The sequence below is a fragment of the Ogataea parapolymorpha genome, chromosome III (genome assembly GCF_000187245.1).
Source record: "Ogataea parapolymorpha DL-1 chromosome III, whole genome shotgun sequence".
NCBI lineage: Eukaryota > Fungi > Ascomycota > Pichiomycetes > Pichiales > Pichiaceae > Ogataea > Ogataea parapolymorpha.
This window is the reverse complement of record NC_027864.1, coordinates 580,190-596,769: the sequence shown is the minus strand read 5'-3', so window position 1 is coordinate 596,769 and position 16,580 is coordinate 580,190. Positions and strand designations below refer to the sequence as shown.

Below are 16,580 nucleotides of genomic sequence, written 5' to 3'. Positions count from 1 at the left end.
GATAAAAAAATTAAATACGATGATGTAGCGAGTGTCTGTTTACACAATTTTTTCTCCGTCCTCGTCGGAGGAGTTTACTCTCAGATGGTGCTTTGAGACGTCAACCTCACCATGGAGCTCCTCTGAGAGCTGCTCAAGTGTCTTTCTCTTGGTTTCAGGAATAAGAACGGTGGTAAAAGCACCAAGCAGCATAAAGAGAGCAAAAATCTCCATAACGTGTGGCAGCCAGCAGTTTTTCTCCTTGCCGTCTCTGGCACAATTATGGTCTTGCAGGGTACCGATACAGGTCTGTGCAATGATGGCGCCAACCTTACCTGCGGCAGCACTAATACCATGTGCGGTAGATCTGTATCTGGTTGGGAAGCACTCACCAGGAACAATGAAGGTGGTGGTGTTTGGACCGAAGTTTTGGAAAAATTGGGCAAGGATATAGAACGCAAGAAGTCCCTTGTCTCCAAGCTTGTGGTAGGCGAATCCGATAATACAGAAGATGGCGGTCAGAATGATGAAAGAAACAAATTGCAGGCTTTTTCTTCCAATGGTGTCGATGGTGGCAACGGAGAACCAGTAACCTGGAATGGCACCGGCGCAAATAAGGATCAGGTTACCGGCAGCCTGGTTGTAAAGCGAATGGTAGACGTTTTTGGAAGATGCGTAGCCAATTGTTTGCAGAATGGAAGCGGTATTCAGACCCAAGCCGTAGTAAGCAATATCCAGCATGAACCACGAACCGGCAGTACCAATGAGGATTTTCATGTGCTTCCATTTGGAGAAGTGACTGAAGAAGTCTTTGGCAGTGGCTTTTGGTGGTCCCAGTTCCTCCTGCTCGTCCAGAGGCTGCTCGGTCTCCTTAAGAACCTCGATATCGCCCATATCTGCGTTTCCGTGCTTACCAGAGGTGAACTTGGCAATGTCGGCAGTGGCCTTTTCGAGCTCTCTGGACACGTCGAAAGTGAATCTTGGGGACTCTGGGATGGTCAATCTGAAGTACAGCGCAATCATACCGGGCACACAGCCGAATCCAATAAGAATTCTCCACATCTGGTCGCAGGCCTTGATACAGTTTCCAGTGCAGCTGGAAGCCGTCTCGGCGACAATAAGGTCGTCCTTGTAAGCAACAACACAGATGAGAGCCACGAGACCGGCCAGCAGCTGGCCCCAACCCTGGTTGGCGAAAACAGCACCCATGATGGCTCCTCTCCATTTAGTGGTCGAAAACTCGGAAGTGATGATGGAACTGAGCGGATAGTCACCACCGATGCCGATACCTTGGACGATTCTGAAGAAGGTGAGAATAGCTGGGAAAGAAATAGCCTTGGACTCACCAAGGGTACACTGCAAAACGGTAGCAACGATCATGACGATCAGTTCTGTGCCGTAAATCTTCTTTCTTCCGACAAGGTCTGCAAGCAATCCAAAACCGAACTGTCCAATAACTGTACCCACAGAAGTGGACACTTTCAGAAGAGTGTTGGTGGAGGAAGGCATGGAGCCACCCCAATAAACATAGGTCATCATGGAGATTCCTAAGTTAATGGCGAAAATGTCGTACGCATCGGTAAGGAAACCGACTCCGGCCACCATGACCGCTCTGACGTGGTACCATCCAAAGCTGGCATTATCGATCTTCTCCAGAGCCAGTCTTCTTCTTTCAAGAGGATCGGTGATATGGGCGAAGTCGTTGATATAGTTGTGGAACGCAGCGTTACCACCAGCAGTTTTGTATTCGGCCATAAGAAAGATGCAGATGGGCCTGAGGAGGACAAACTGTTAATATTTATACCAAAGAGCTGCAGATATAATTTATGCGGCTTGGGGGCAGATTAGTCGAACAAAAATTCTAATTAACCACGATGCTCGGGATATTGGCTACTATTTTGCCGGCCGCAGCACGGAAAAAGACGCGAAAAAAACGGTGACTGCAACGTGACGCCGTTTTGATTGGTCGACGAGCCAAGAAAATGCCCAGAAGTAGGAGGATAGTAGTTTCGCTTTTGAACGCCGAACACACGTGCTACCAATAAGTTGTACTAAATTAGCAGGTCCTCGTGTGCGTGCAAAAAAATTAAAAAACTACGAGGCACGTGGGGGCTCTCACCGATCCAGAAAAGAAAACGTGGGGCGGCCTGCTGTTTTATTTTATTTCTTTCGTCGACACCTCTCGACGACCGACAGAACTTTAATCCCATCCCACATCTCTGCACCGCTTAGCTTATGTGTCCATCTTTGCACCAATTTAATTATGTCCTTTCAAAACGTCCGCAAAGCGTCCCAAGAGAAGGCCCAGGGATTGCTGCTGCCTTCACTGCAGTCTCCGCAGCCTTCAGTTAGCGTGTCAAGCTCGGTCTCCATTGCCGGCTCTGCCCACACCGCGGACAAGACCACCCTAATGGATTTTCTAGGGCAATTTGACAAAGATAGGCCCGAACACCACGATAAGGCTTCCGGCACCAGCCAGCACGAGGAGGTTGAGGAGAGTGAGCCAGAGGAACCGAGCGAAAAGGAAGAGGCCAAAATTGAAGAGTCTGCAACTGCAACCCAGCCAATTGAGCCTGAGCCCGAACAGTCAAAACAGGAGTCGGGACCGGCGACAGAGAAAGCTTCTGATAGCGAAAACAGGCCCAACGAACAGAAATCTGCGGATGAGGAGACGTCTGTGTCGTTAGAGCATATTACATCCACTAGCTATGGGGAGGGCGAGGAATTAAACGACACTTCAGACTCGGAGGAAGAGGAGGAGGAGTTAAAGGCATCTCAGAAAGAAGAATTACCCAAGCCAAAGAAACAGGATGACAAGAAGCTGCCTACAGACTACCCGAACCCTCCTACGTCGAACAAGAAAAGCGTTGTATTTGATTTCCAGAAGTTCCTGACAATGTTCAAAAACAAGCAATGTGAGCCTATTCACAAATACCTTCGCTCTTTCTTGACCCAATTTTCTCAGAGAACATGGACAGTGGACGAGCAAGTTAAACTGATTAAGGATTTTGAGGCGTTTCTGTACGACAAACTGCTGCAATACTACCCTTTTAACACCATCCAAGACGAGCTGGAGTTGGACAACTGCAAAGAGGGACTGGAGAAACTAGTGCTTACACGGCTGTATTCACAAGTGTTTGCACCGGCGACACCAAAACCAAAACAATCTCCACAGCAGCGGGAAGACCTCTTGAAAGACCGCAAGTACCACACTTCCTTGAAGCTGTATGACTGGATCAATCCGAGACATCTGGACATACCCGTTTCGCTAGGTCTGGAGTCCAACTTCGTCAAACTTGCGTCTGGCGAGATCAACAAGATCAACAATTACAAGTCGCCGAGGGACAAGATCATCTGTATTTTGAACTGCTGCAAGATAATTTTCGGGCTTATTCGACAGCAGCAGAAAATGCACCAGATCGAAGAGAACGCCGATTCGTTTGTGCCGTTACTGATCTATGTGCTTTTGCAGGCGAAACCCAAATATCTCTATTCCAACTTGCAGTACATCGAACGGTTTAGATTGGAGGAGTTCCTGGTTGGCGAGACATCGTACTACGTGAGCACGCTGGAGATTGCATGCAACTTCATCATTGATCTTGATCGAGACAAATTGACAATTGAGGACGAGGAATTTGATGAGCAGCTTGCACTTGCGAAGCAAAGGCTGGAGAAACAGAAGGAGGAGAAAAAACAAAGAAATGAGCAGAAGGGCGCCAATGACATCCTTTCGCCGATACCAAAGAAACTGACAGAGCTGATAGGGTCGAATTCGAACGAGTCGCCGTCGCAGGTGCTCACGAAGTCGGCCGAGATGATGAAACAGTCGATCTCGTCGTCGTTCAACAACCTGTTCCAGACCTCACCGTCTCCTTCGGAAACACCCGCCAAACAAGAACTCATCGACATCAAAAAGCTGTCCTTAGAGGAGCACGAGCACCAGGAGACAATGCGCAAGCAGCGAGAGGAGACGACCGATGCACTGGTCTCGATGTTTCCAAATTTGGACCGCGAACTTATTACCGACGTCGTTGCCTCCAAGGCCCGCACAGAAGGCGGAGGCAACATAGGCGACTGCGTGGATGCATTGTTGGAGCTCAGTCACTAACAATGGCCCATGAGCATTTGTCGATCACGCGTTCGTGTTGCAGGAGCGATTTTTTTTAAATTCTCCTGTGAAAAAACCGCGAAGTGCGGCTCGGCGTGCGGCTTAGATCAGAATAGAATGACATGAAAAGTACCGAGTCTGAGCCAACAAAGTATCCATCTTATCGTTTAGGCGTGGGCAATGAACTCTCCAATGGACGCTGGCCATGTGCTGGACGAGATCAAGACCACGGAATCACACTACGTCAGCGAACTGGGGTCGCTGATGAGACTCGTGAACGCGTTTGATGTGCGGTTCAACAACTACTTTGACGACTCGGTAGACGATGATATCGAGGAGCAGATGAGCCACCGTCAGAAAATGAACGCGAAACTGGCCAAAGTTGTGCGGACGCTCATCGTGATGCACCGCGAACTGGCACAAATACTCCAGACAGACGACCTGGCGGTGCTGGCTGCCAAGTTTGCAAAATGGTGCACGGACGCGATCAAGTCGTACAAGCAATACATCAGTCTGTACCGTTTGCAGGAAAACCAGTCGGTTTCTGAGGTTGAACTGCGTCGCCAGCCGCTTCTTAGACTGGCTTATTTGCACCAGAGCATTAGGGCCGTCAAGAACATACTGAGTCTGCAGATGGACCGTTTGCAAGGCGGGTCGGTTTTTTCCGACCTGGAAGTCGCCACACACAGATTGGAGCAGACAATGGAGGAGGCGCATAGAATGGAGTGTCTCCAGCGCAAGAAGCTGGACAAGCACGTCAATTTTTCCAGCGTGCGTTCAATGACCGATTTCTCAATGATATGTTCCAGTTTTAGTATGAACAGCATCGTGGAGACGTACCGGACAGAGATGTACTACACGAACGAGAAGCTAGATACGTCGTTGATTTTCAAGACTCTTGAGCTGATGTTTCTCAAAAACCAGACTGTTGCGCTGGTGTCTCTCGAAAAGGGGGAACGGACGCTGGTTTTCCCGCCATTGCGTGCCAACGAGCTCCACTACGACAAGCAGGTGGAGGATGAGATTTATGTATTTAAGCACACGCTGGACACAGGCATTTGTGTGTATCTGAAGCTGAACAGTGCCATGCACTCGAGACTGGCCAAGTTCTGGAATAGGCCTGCTAGGCTGACCAAGACACGTTCGATGGGTATGGGAATTCAATTGCAGGGAAGAGTGTCATCAGAAGAGCCCGAAAGTCAGGAACACCACCGTGTTTCTGAGGTTAAGGCTTATAGAGTGCAGCAGCCGCAGGTGGCCGAAATTCACCCGGCCAGAGAAGCTCCCAGAGCTCCATTGCAGCCTGTGTCGTCGTCAAAGCTCAATTCATTCGATCCGCAACGGTTTGCACAGAACTATCAACATGGCATCAATGGCAGCTATTTAAAGAAAAAAAAGCAATCTGTGTTTGGTATGCTTTCCACCATCATCAAGAAAAAACTGACTGTTTCCGAGCCTACGGATTCTGTTGCCGAGGAAATTTTCCGCAAGAGCAAACATTTGTTCCTGCAACGCGTTGAATGGTGCAAATGGGAGGATAACCAATGGTCGCAGCCGGTAAGCGTCGATCTTTTGCTGCTCCAGTCCGACTCGGAGAACTATCTGATGGGAACCAACGTCGAGTCCGAACTACGTACAGAGTTTCTAATCAAGCTCAATGACAGCACAATTGTGAGACGGGCCTCGGCAATGGACATCCACATCACCAGCTGCGATCTACAGAGCGCCGTGACGCTATTCTGGCTCAAAACTGCAGGAGTTGATGAGGCCAACCAGCTCTTCCAGAACGTTCTAACTAGATCCACGTCTCTGTCGAACTCCAGTTCTTACAGCTCAAACCTGAGTACCACAACATACAATCCGTCCATCAAAACGTTCGTTACCTCGACGTCAATCGCATCAAATACTAAAAAGTGAAACATCTAATATATATACAGTATGTTAATGCTCGTAGACGATCAACGAGGCGCTGGTGAGGTTTCTCTGGACATCAACCTTGTCCACGTCGTGAGTATCCTCGACCTCTCCCCAGCGTTCCGTCTGATAAATTGTCTCCAAGGTGGCAGCGCGGGCGATATCGTCGACGGTCAGGTCGATTTGGTCCTGTTTGTTGTTGAGTCTGAGGATGGCCACGCCACTAAGGAAGGATTTGGCAGTCAGAGTGGCCTTCTCAAGCGAAACCAGCGACCAGAAGTCCAGAGTATCGAGCCATTTGCGGACTGCTTTCACAGTGGCCTCTGGCTGTTTATTGCCAACGAGTCCGTGGACGTCCGAGTCCATGTAGGTCAGCTTGACCTCCTCGCCATTTTCCGCGTAGGGCTGGAAAAATTCCTCCATCGACTTGATGATTGGCCGGTACGTCTGTTCCTGGGCCTCTCTGAGCTTTCCGTCGCAGTCTTTGGCTGGAGAAAACACAAGAAGAGTGTCAGTGTCAAGATATCTCAATAGAAGCGCTTTCAGGTTCTCCTTGTCGCCAACTTTGGTCAACAGCTCTGCATCTTGTTTGTTGTGCGACTGTTCCAGATCAATGCATCTCGAGACCAGAGAAGTAAGTGGCACCAAATATGGTTTGATCTGCAAACTAGGCAGATGTTTCCACTCGTGGGCCAGCAAATACGCCAGAGTGTGCTTATTTTTTGGGACCGTCAATTGGAAACCGAGCGGCGTCTTGATCGACTTGCCGTCGAGCAGGATATGGTACCCATCGTCTTTCTCTGCCAAGTCCACTTTTTCCCAGAATTTGGTAAGTGTCTGCTCCAGTTTCCTAGTTTCAGACGGGGCCTTAGTGGATTGCGCACCCAGCGTCGCATAACCCCTGAATAGAGGGGCTTTTATATTTCTAAGGACGAAAGCCATGAGAAAATTATTTTTTTGGGAATAATTATTTGATTTGATTTTCTTGTTAAACCACACAAAGGTCGATCGACCCATATAATGAGTTCTGGGTTCGCCGTTGATGTGCCTGTCACAGACCTAGATGCGGACGACGAGACGTTTAGAATTGATGACTATGACGATGACAACGTTTCGCTGGATTTGCGCAACCTAAGACCTGCTCCTGAATCTTTCTTTGGGAAGGTCAAGACAAACTTCCTCAAGGTGTTCCGACAGAGCCCCAAGGGCTTTGAGTATCTCGACACGATCGAGATGTTTGACCGCAACAGGTCAGATTCGAGTTTTGCCGAGCTGGGCGAGTTCGGGCCAGTGAAATCACGCAACTACAAAAAGCTGTATTTCCATCTTCTTCTGGGCGGGTTTTTGGCCATATTGCTCGCCATCTCGCTTGTCGTTACGCGCTCACGCTCGGGAGGATCTGTCAAAACATTGGCAAAGCCTATATTGTCCAACGGAACGCACGAGTTCTACCCAACGACTATTCTTATCTCTCTTGACGGGTTCCATCCTCACTACATCTCGCCGGCCCTGACGCCGTTCTTGCACAATTTGATGATCGGAAAGGGATATGCACCGCCATACATGATTCCATCAAATCCAACAGTCACGTTTGCGAACCACTATACGCTGGTGACGGGGCTCAAACCTATTTATCACGGAATCGTCTCGAACCGCTTCTACGACGCCGCATCGCACGAAACCTTCGCCAATACCAACGACTCGATCGCTTTGAAGCCCCAATGGTGGGGTGGTGAGCCCTTGTGGTCTACAGCAGCCCGCCAGGGCGTCAGCAGCGCAGTACACATGTGGCCAGGGTCGGAGGTCGATTATGGCACAAATATGAATCCCATGGAGGTTGACCGGTTCAACAAGTCTGAAGTTTTGTCGAGGAAAATTGACCGCCTATTTGAGTGGCTGGACAGGCCGTTGGCTTTAAGGCCCGAGTTGCTATTATCTTACGTTCCAACCATAGACACTCTGGGCCACGAGTACGGGGTTTCTGGTCCGGAGCTTGCCCAAGGACTCACGTATGTGGACCGCTTTTTGGAGGCTGTCTACGTGGAGTTGGAGAAACGCAACCTGACCCATCTGGTGAACATGATTGTTGTTTCTGACCATGGCATGGCGCCTACTTCTGACGAACGTCTTATTTATTTGGACGATTTGGTGGAGCTGGATAAAATCGAACATATTGACGGCTGGCCACTGTATGGGCTTCGGCCATTTGCCGAGTTCGATGTGGATGAGGTGTTTAGCGAGATCATGGAGAAATACCGCGCAGATCCGCAGAACAGCCACTACAGTGTGCACAAAAAGGAGGATATCGAGAACCAGCTGGTTGGAGGAAGAAGTCAGTACGACTCGCGTATCGCGCCGATATGGATCATTCCAAAAGTTGGCTATGCAATCACCACGCACGAGTTTATGGAGAAGAACCACCACTACACTCCAAAAGGCGTGCATGGCTACAACAACACGGAAGTGCTGATGAGGTCATTATTTATTGCTACGGGCCCCTACTTTGAGCACAAAATGGGCTCGTCCTACAAGATGCTGCCGTTCGAAAACACTGAGGTGTACAACATTGTGTGCGAGTCGCTGAATTTGACGCCTGCTCCCAACAACGGCAGTCTGCCCTCCGTGCTGTCCCCGAGTCACGCGCTGCCCGAGACGTGGAGGGACAGCAGGAAATACCCGGACACGGACTTTGACGTGGAGTGGGTCTACAAAACAGCGACCGTGGACCTTCTGTGGGGCGACAGCCGTGCTGAGCCAGATCTGAAGGGAGAGGAGGGGGACGATGAGAAGGGAGAGGAGGGGGATGAGAAGGATGAGGAGGAGGAAGAGGAAAAGGAAAAGGAGAAGGAAGAGGAAGAGAAGGAGAAAGAGAAAGAGAAGGAAAAGGAGAAGGAGAAGGAGAAGGAGAAGGAGAAGGAGAAGGAAAAGGAAAAGGACAAGGGGGACAAAGAGAAAGGCAAGGGTCAGGCCCATGATGATCCTGATAATTCGAGCGATGACGATTCGGACGCGGACGACGAAGACTCCGAGCCCGACCGTGCTCCTCCCGGCAAGCCACACTTCTCATTCCACGACATGTGGGAGTCTGTGGAGGAGGCTGCCGAAGATATTATCGAAGAAGTGGAGGATTTTTTTGACGAGTCGTCCTGAGTCATCAATTAAGCTTATCGTGACAGGCTGTGTAGTTGAAAAATTTTATCTTGATATACTCCCGCCCGCAGAATAGATTGCTCATACATATTGCAACTTTCTGTCCTTTCCACGTTGATGTCGCAAAACGCCCCCGGCCAGCTCACCAACCAGCTGATGAACCCCAACATGCACGAAAACCTCTCGAGCACCACTCTCCAAGAGACAGATAGCGTCAACACGTTGCTGTCGCGAACCAGCCAGAAGAACGGCAATTTGTTGGACCTGGAGCCTCGCGACGCCCGAGATCCCCAGCCAATTGGCGGCGAGTCGCCGGCGTTGCTGGCCACGTCCGTTGGGTTCGACTCGCAGGGCCACCTGATCACGTCGGCCTCTAACATTTCGCTTTTGTCGCTTAACCAACAGGTCGCCACGCTTTCGTCCACTCCGTCCAATTTACAACGAACTTTCACTAACCCACGTCTGCCGCTGCTCCAGACGTCGTCGGCGACCGCAGTCCCACAGCAGCAGCAGTACTACCGCAAGTACTCGTTCACGTCGCCCAAGACGAGCGCCCGTGCGCAGCCGATGGCGATCCACGCGGCGCCAGACTCACCGTCCCTGATCCCGACGTCGCTCGCGGCGTCGCCGTCGAACTTCAACCTGAACCAGTCGTCGCCGCCAAACTCGCTCAAGTCTCGCAGCTCGTCCTACATCAACGCCCCCAGTCTTCGGCTCAACACAAGATTTCCTACTCACCTCCCTTTGACGAGAACAGACTCGGTCCCGAACTCGATCGGCGGCCGCTCGCCAGAATTCCTGCCCTGCTCGCTCTCGATGCCACCGATGACGCCGCTTAACCTCTCGATGCCCGCCGTGACGGACGAAAGCCCGTTCGACAACGAAAGCGACCCCAACAGCCAGGGCAGCTACAAAAGCGGGAAAAGCCCCAATTTTGAACATTACGACGGCCCCGTCTTTGCAGAGCAAATCCAGGACGCAGAACTATAAGCTACGGCTTCAGGTCGACACAGGCCCAGATGTCGCGGAGCAGAACTCGGTGCGCGTCCCACGACATGACGTTCACAAACTCGTCGGTGCTCTTGATGAACTTGCAATGCTTGTGCTCCATTTCATAGTCCCATTTGCCCAGGAGATCGTACTCGACCACCAGGTCGCGCATCGCCATGTCCAGCCTGTTCTGCTCGGTTGCCAGCGACAGCCCGCTGTGCTTGAATGCCGTCGAAAACACTACGCTTAGAAGAGAAGCGGGAGGGAACAGGTTCCACGCGTCTCTGGTGTTCCAGAGCCTCAAATAGCCAGACTCGAGGCCCATATTGACGTCCCTTATTTGAGTCGTCCCAGACACCCTGTCGTACATGTTGGCAAGACTCTCGGACCAGAGCTTGGGAGAGTTGAAAGTGACCAGCACGTTGGCGACCTGCACCAGGTGGAAATTCAAACTGATGATCGAGGCAATAGAACCGCCCATAGAATGACCCGCTATCACCAGCTGGTAGTCCGGATACTGCTGTTTGGCCTTGAGGTACTCCACAAAGATGTCCTCGAACATCCTGTCGGCAATGTTAGAGTAGCCAGAATGCACTTTGTTGAGCTTGAAGTAGTTTCTCCAGTAGTAGCCCCAGTACTGGCTCCGATAGTAAGTGTATGGGTGTTCGACCATGCTGGGGTCCACCTTCTTCTTGACCGACTTCCAGAAACCTTCCTGGTACACCTGGGGCCAAAAATTGATGGCCTGGTCACTGTAGATGGCAAAATAGTCTTTGAGCTCGAGATCTGATCGGATCGAAACGACAATTTTTTTGTAATGGTGGTCCAGAAATAGCATGCCCTTACCGTTGAGCAGATACTGCGTCCAGTCGAGCTTGCTGGAAGGCTTCTTCGTATTAAGCTGCTTCACTATCTCCACATCGGTGGTGTTATTTGGTATATTGGTAAACTGCTCTAATTTGGGCGGGAACTGCAGACTTGTGGGGCCTGCTTCCGATGGTAGCTTGAGAGCGCCGTGCTTATTGTCACAGTTTGTGATCTGCAGAAAAGACGCCAGCTTGTCCAGAAAAACGAAAACATCCTCATTGTTGAGCGGGACGCCCTTGGGCTGGTGGCGACTGACGATTCGGGACAGGTCCCATGACGTCGATACGCCGGACTTTGGCGTCGGTGCCGAGAAATTTCGCGGGACCGGCTGACAGTCTGCAGGGAATGATGCTAGTAGCAGCGCACAAATACACATCGTGATGAGCATTTTATGGGACAGGACTGCAGTAGCATGGCCAGAACGCAGCTTATATCCCTGCACGGCAGTATTCTGTTCTGCCCCAATAGGTCGATCGACCAGGCCCTGAAAAAAAAAGTTAATTTTAGCAACTGACAACAAAAACTGAAATCAGGGAAGTGAAAAAGGTTCACCGGTAGCAGACACCTATGTCATTATGGGCAGAAGAAAAATCGAGATCCAGCCAATCAATGATGAACGGAACAGGACTGTAACGTTCGTGAAGCGAAAAGCCGGACTGTTCAAGAAGGCCCACGAGCTGTCGATCCTTTGCAAGGTTGATATCGCCGTAATTATCATCGGTCACAACCACAAGGTCTACGAATATTCATCCAACAACCCGCAGGCGGTGATAGAGAAGTACCAGCAGTCAGGACAGACCCAGGAGTCGAAAAGGCCGCAAGACTATGGCAATTATAAGCTAGTTTCCAGAGTCTCGACTAAGAAGGGAGCCAGAAACGACAACAGACACGTGAAGCAGGATTCCGTAGACGGGGATATATCGGACGACCCGAACCACTCTGAATTGGACGGAGAGGAGGACGAGGACGCAGAGTACGAGGAAACTCCCACCAAGAAGCGGAAACTCTCCAGATCGGTGTCGTCTGAGGATCGTTCACGAAGACCAACATTTGTGCCGCCCAAGGAAACAGGCGTGATGCCCCTGAATTCCAAACTGTCCAAGCGGCCGCTGCTGAGCTTGCAGATTCCTAGCAACGACAGATCGACCTCAGACAGCGACATCACAGTGACAGCTTTGGAATCGGGCCAGCTGAACACGACCAAAGAGGGTGGAGACGCTGGCGCCGCGCCTGGACGCACGTCGCAGAACGCGAAAAAAGTCAGCATTGCAGCCACCCCGACCTCCAACTCGTTCTTGCCGGGACTCAACATCATGACCCAACAGAACGCCCAAAACCCGCTAGATCAGACCAATTCCTCCAACAAATCGACTCCTGTGTCGGCGACGCTGCCCCACGGGCTGTTTTCCTCGCTCCCGCAAATGTCTCCGACACAGATCCTTCCCACTCCGGTCTTTCCCCTGGGTCCGCAACAACAGCAATTAGTGCAGCAGCAGAATTTTGCACCCTACAGCGCCAAATTCCAGCCAAAATCGTCCACGGGGCCGCCGCCGTTCTTTAACTACACCGGGGACACACCAGTGCTCCCTTCGGGACTCTCTTCGCGGTTTCTGGACATGTTTCCTTCGCCCAATGTATATTATAGCCAGGACTGGCCTATGACGATGGGGACAGGGAATCCTACCGTGCAAAACCCAGGATGCCCGTCAGGACCCGGATCCAACGGCCAGCCCAACCACCACGTGCCCCAGCAGCTAAATCAGCAACAGGGAGGTGCCAATAACGGCGACTCTGGACAGAAAGGTGGCCCTGCTACGTCGTCTGGCTCCACGTACGGTGGTCCGACAAGCAGCAGCGGCACACAGGGCCCGGACGGGAATTTCTCCACAATGACAAGCCCGCTACAAGTTATCGGCTCGGCGATCTACAATCAGGCTGCCCAGGCTGCCGAGCGACGAGAGGAAGACAAATAAGTGTATAGTAGCTTAAGTAAGTGCTTTTTAATTTTTTTTCTTACTCGAGCACGTGACCAAATACAGGGTTTACAAGTTTTTCACGCTTGTTTTTCAGCGAAAAAAAATTCGTGAAATATTCTCTACTAAAGATGAAGGTAGGTAGACAGAAAACTATCCGCAAAGTGTACTAACCATGAAGTTGAACATCGCTTACCCAGCCAACGGTACCCAGAAGAGTATCGACATTGACGATGAGCACAAACTGAGAGCCTTCTACGAGAAGAGAATGGGCCAGGAGGTCGAGGGAGACGCCGTGAGCGATGAGTTCAAGGGTTACGTTTTCAAGATCACTGGTGGTAACGACAAGCAAGGTTTCCCAATGAAGCAGGGTGTCATGATCCCAAACAGAGTCAAGCTGCTTTTGACCAAGGGTGTCTCCTGTTACAGACCAAGAAGATCCGGAGAGAGAAAGAGAAAGTCTGTCAGAGGTTGCATTGTTGGTAGCGACCTTGCTGTCTTGTCCCTTGTTGTTGTCAAGCAGGGTGAGCAGGAGATCGAGGGTCTGACTGACACTCAGGTCCCAAAGAGATTGGGTCCTAAGAGAGCCAACCACATCAGAAAGTTCTACGGTTTGACCAAGGAGGACGACGTTAGACAATTTGTTATTAGAAGAGAGGTTGTTAAGGGCGACAAGAAGTACACCAAGGCTCCAAAGATTCAGAGACTGATCACTCCTCAGAGACTCCAAAGAAAGAGAGCTGTCAAGGCTGCGAAGGTTAAGAACGCCCAGGCCCAAAGAGATGCTGCTGCTGAGTACGCCCAACTGCTTGCCCAGCGTCTGCACGAGCGTAAGGCTGAGAAGGCTGAGATCAAAAAGAGAAGAGCTTCTTCGTTGAAGGCTTAGGTAATGTAGTGAATATATGCAGGTAAGTGACAGTAGCGAGCTTGGTGCTCCATGTATTCATCTATACTATAATCATTTATTAGGATATTTTCACTGTGTTTTTTGTCGCTTGTCGATATCCGCGAGCCGTTTGATGTTATCGTATATTTCGTCCGTGCTCAGGCCGTCGCCGTACTTCATCTTGGCCTCGTATCGCTGTTTTTCCTCCTTGTACTTTGGATCACGCAGCAAAATGGCTAGATGCTGGCCGAATTTGCTTTCTGGAATAAGCTGTCCGGTCAACGGACAAACCACCTGTCGCTCGCCGTTTTTCGTGTTTTCCGCAAACTTCTGGTCCTCATGTTTCCTCTTGAGCCGCGATTCGCCTGCAGACCGGATCTTCATGCCAGGACGTGCCTTTGGCGGCTCCACCGTCTCTTTCTGCTCCTCGTACAACGGCACTTCTTCCTCCTCCTCGTCCTCCTGGCTCTCGTCTTCCTCCTCAGAAAGCACCTCCTCTCCTTTCTCCAGCAACGAGCGGTACTCCAATTCTCCCCGGTCGAGCGGCGGTGCCAGCTGTGCCACCTCGTCGACCTCTGTGAACTCGATGGTCTCCACCACGACAAAGTCCTGCCAGTCGATAGACGCGAATTCCATCTGCTCTTTTTCCAGCCGCTGTTTCTCCTTGGTCTGCTCCTCCTCGGCCTTGGCCATTTGCTGCGCGCGCGCGTAGCAGCGGTCCAAAAACTCTGTCTGGTCGTAATTTTCTAGCTCGTGCAGTATTTTCTCCTTCTCTGCCAAGATCAGCTTGTAGGACTCCAAATACTGCCTGAAAAGCCCATGGAGCGAGTGCGAGACGTTCAGAAACTCAAATTGGATAGTCTGTTTCTTGTCATGAGAAACGTGTTCCTTTAGCACGTCGATCGACTCTTCACCGTTCAGAGCCACATATTGCGCTGCAAGCTTGATCATGTCCACGTCCAGAGCGGAAACTTTGCCTGGCGATATGATGAACCGCAGCTCCGGCACCTCAGGAGCCTCTTTCGGCGGCTGTTTGGCCTCGCCGCTCCGCAGATCCTGTATGTATTTCTGGTAGTATTCGTGGTGCACATCACCCTTCCTGAGAAAGGCAAACTTGGGGTTTTTTGCCTCCTTTGTCAACAGCCGCTGCTCAAACGACTCGCCGTTGCGCACAACAAACCCGGCCGTCTTCTCGATGACCGCACGGATTTCCTCTGGCGGAGCATCGGTCATGACAAAATAAATGTTAAAAAAAATATTTACTTCGACGCGTCGCTCCGTTATCTTCCTCCCCATGAAGATACTTCTATCGACAGTGCGAGACAAGGCCAAATTGACCGGTAAGTAGACGTCGCGGGCCAATTAACACCAGAAATCGCCATTTCCCAAAATGAAGCCGACCGCAAGATCAGACTCGCCCGACCAACACCAGCACAGTACTCCTCGCTTTACTCGGCCGCCATCATCGAACAGATCACCCCGTTCAAATTTAATAACACCACATACACGGCAATTGCGCGCCAGGGAGGCCTGATCGACATCTACAACGCCAAATCGTCCATGCCACTCATCTCGCTCACAGAAAACTTACGCCTGGGCTCCGACTTTATGGTTGCCCTGAACGTGGTGGACCATTTTCTGATCAGCTGCAGCAACAGGGGACTGGTGTCTGTCTACAACATCAGCAAACTGGTGGACGAGCCAGACCTCGAGGGTGGCTTTTTTATGCTGATCGAAGACCCTGTCGAGTTCTGCCGCCCGCTGGACAACCCGTTCAAGTTCGTAACGGGAGGATACAACAACAGCCTCGAGATGTACGATTTCCGCAAAGACTACGAAAGCCACCAACGCCAGACGTCCGAGTCGACGTTTCTCAGAATATGCAGAAGTATTATCACGATAAAACCGGTGTTCAAGACCGCAAACCCCAAACCGAACGGAGACTTCCCGTGGCTTAAGAACGCGGTGTTTGTACGCGAGTCGTGCGAGGACGCCGACCTCACGATTCTCGCCACAACCAAGTTCGGCAAACTGCTCATGTACAAGCCGTATTTCGCCAAGGTGCCCATCCAAGTATTCCAGCTCTCGCCACATTCGATCAACCACATCACCACGCTGAACAAGTGCAAGATCCTGTTCATGGACTCGTTCAACACAATTGGCATCTTCGACTTGGCTGCAGAAAGAGTGGTCAAACAGTTCAACATCGCATTGATCGGGTCCATCGCGTCGCTCGACTGCGTCAAAATCAACGACTTCTCGTTCCTCGTCATCATCGCTTCGCTAGACAAAAACCTCAGACTCTACAGACTCACGCTGCCCGACTGCACGCTGGCGCTCATTGGCATCTCAAAACTCTCGTCCATAGTGCCCTGTCTAAAGCTCATCGACCTCGAGGATAACGTGCGCCAGCTAGACTTTAGGTATTATGACACCAAATAGCTCCTTATTTCTGTCCCATAACGTCAACGTAGCCACGACGCGGACCACGCTTGGACTTGCGCGCTGTAGAAGCAGACATCGAAAGCAGGTCCTCGATGTTATCCGATTTTTTGGCGCCGTTCACCGTTGCAGGAGTAGGTGGGCCCGCTGGCGGTCCGCGTGGAGGTGCTCCCATTGCGCCAGGCTTGTTAGCCTGAGGCTTGACCGACGCAGAGTCAGAAACAGCCCGCTTGACTGGAGGCGGCGGCGGCGGCGTTGAAGCGGCCTGCTC

The 16,580-nt window shown here is 51.1% G+C and overlaps 11 protein-coding genes across 11 annotated transcripts; 7 read left to right on the top strand and 4 right to left on the bottom strand.

Annotated features, from left to right (window-relative positions):
• Window positions 1–39: 39 nt before the first annotated feature.
• HPODL_00500 (Inorganic phosphate transporter PHO84) lies at window positions 40–1,734 on the bottom strand (the record flags this gene model as incomplete). Its single annotated transcript, XM_014080454.1, has 1 exon — window positions 40–1,734. The coding sequence occupies one exon, from the start codon at window positions 1,732–1,734 to the stop codon at window positions 40–42; it is 1,695 nt and encodes a 564-aa protein (XP_013935929.1).
• Window positions 1,735–2,242: 508 nt separating this feature from the next.
• Window positions 2,243–4,087, top strand: HPODL_00499 (Vacuolar protein sorting-associated protein 9a; the record flags this gene model as incomplete). Its single annotated transcript, XM_014080453.1, has 1 exon — window positions 2,243–4,087. One exon carries the CDS (start codon window positions 2,243–2,245, stop codon window positions 4,085–4,087), a length of 1,845 nt encoding a protein of 614 aa, XP_013935928.1.
• Window positions 4,088–4,267: 180 nt separating this feature from the next.
• Window positions 4,268–6,004, top strand: HPODL_00498 (uncharacterized protein; the record flags this gene model as incomplete). Its single annotated transcript, XM_014080452.1, has 1 exon — window positions 4,268–6,004. The coding sequence occupies one exon, from the start codon at window positions 4,268–4,270 to the stop codon at window positions 6,002–6,004; it is 1,737 nt and encodes a 578-aa protein (XP_013935927.1).
• A 24-nt stretch (window positions 6,005–6,028) lies between these two features.
• HPODL_00497 (Protein ATP12, mitochondrial) lies at window positions 6,029–6,943 on the bottom strand (the record flags this gene model as incomplete). Its single annotated transcript, XM_014080451.1, has 1 exon — window positions 6,029–6,943. One exon carries the CDS (start codon window positions 6,941–6,943, stop codon window positions 6,029–6,031), a length of 915 nt encoding a protein of 304 aa, XP_013935926.1.
• Window positions 6,944–7,021: 78 nt separating this feature from the next.
• HPODL_00496 (uncharacterized protein) lies at window positions 7,022–9,151 on the top strand (the record flags this gene model as incomplete). Its single annotated transcript, XM_014080450.1, has 1 exon — window positions 7,022–9,151. One exon carries the CDS (start codon window positions 7,022–7,024, stop codon window positions 9,149–9,151), a length of 2,130 nt encoding a protein of 709 aa, XP_013935925.1.
• A 117-nt stretch (window positions 9,152–9,268) lies between these two features.
• HPODL_00495 (uncharacterized protein) lies at window positions 9,269–10,141 on the top strand (the record flags this gene model as incomplete). Its single annotated transcript, XM_014080449.1, has 1 exon — window positions 9,269–10,141. One exon carries the CDS (start codon window positions 9,269–9,271, stop codon window positions 10,139–10,141), a length of 873 nt encoding a protein of 290 aa, XP_013935924.1.
• A 1-nt stretch (window position 10,142) lies between these two features.
• On the bottom strand, window positions 10,143–11,396 carry HPODL_00494 (uncharacterized protein; the record flags this gene model as incomplete). The annotated part of the gene is made up of 1 exon (XM_014080448.1): window positions 10,143–11,396. The coding sequence occupies one exon, from the start codon at window positions 11,394–11,396 to the stop codon at window positions 10,143–10,145; it is 1,254 nt and encodes a 417-aa protein (XP_013935923.1).
• Window positions 11,397–11,583: 187 nt separating this feature from the next.
• Window positions 11,584–12,981, top strand: HPODL_00493 (Transcription factor SMP1; the record flags this gene model as incomplete). Its single annotated transcript, XM_014080447.1, has 1 exon — window positions 11,584–12,981. One exon carries the CDS (start codon window positions 11,584–11,586, stop codon window positions 12,979–12,981), a length of 1,398 nt encoding a protein of 465 aa, XP_013935922.1.
• Window positions 12,982–13,156: 175 nt separating this feature from the next.
• HPODL_00492 (40S ribosomal protein S6) lies at window positions 13,157–13,867 on the top strand (the record flags this gene model as incomplete). Its single annotated transcript, XM_014080446.1, has 1 exon — window positions 13,157–13,867. One exon carries the CDS (start codon window positions 13,157–13,159, stop codon window positions 13,865–13,867), a length of 711 nt encoding a protein of 236 aa, XP_013935921.1.
• Window positions 13,868–13,957: 90 nt separating this feature from the next.
• HPODL_00491 (pre-mRNA splicing factor) lies at window positions 13,958–15,100 on the bottom strand (the record flags this gene model as incomplete). The annotated part of the gene is made up of 1 exon (XM_014080445.1): window positions 13,958–15,100. The coding sequence occupies one exon, from the start codon at window positions 15,098–15,100 to the stop codon at window positions 13,958–13,960; it is 1,143 nt and encodes a 380-aa protein (XP_013935920.1).
• Window positions 15,101–15,161: 61 nt separating this feature from the next.
• HPODL_00490 (uncharacterized protein) lies at window positions 15,162–16,309 on the top strand (the record flags this gene model as incomplete). The annotated part of the gene is made up of 2 exons (XM_014080444.1): window positions 15,162–15,207; window positions 15,240–16,309. The coding sequence occupies 2 exons, from the start codon at window positions 15,162–15,164 to the stop codon at window positions 16,307–16,309; spliced, it is 1,116 nt and encodes a 371-aa protein (XP_013935919.1).
• Window positions 16,310–16,580: the final 271 nt, after the last annotated feature.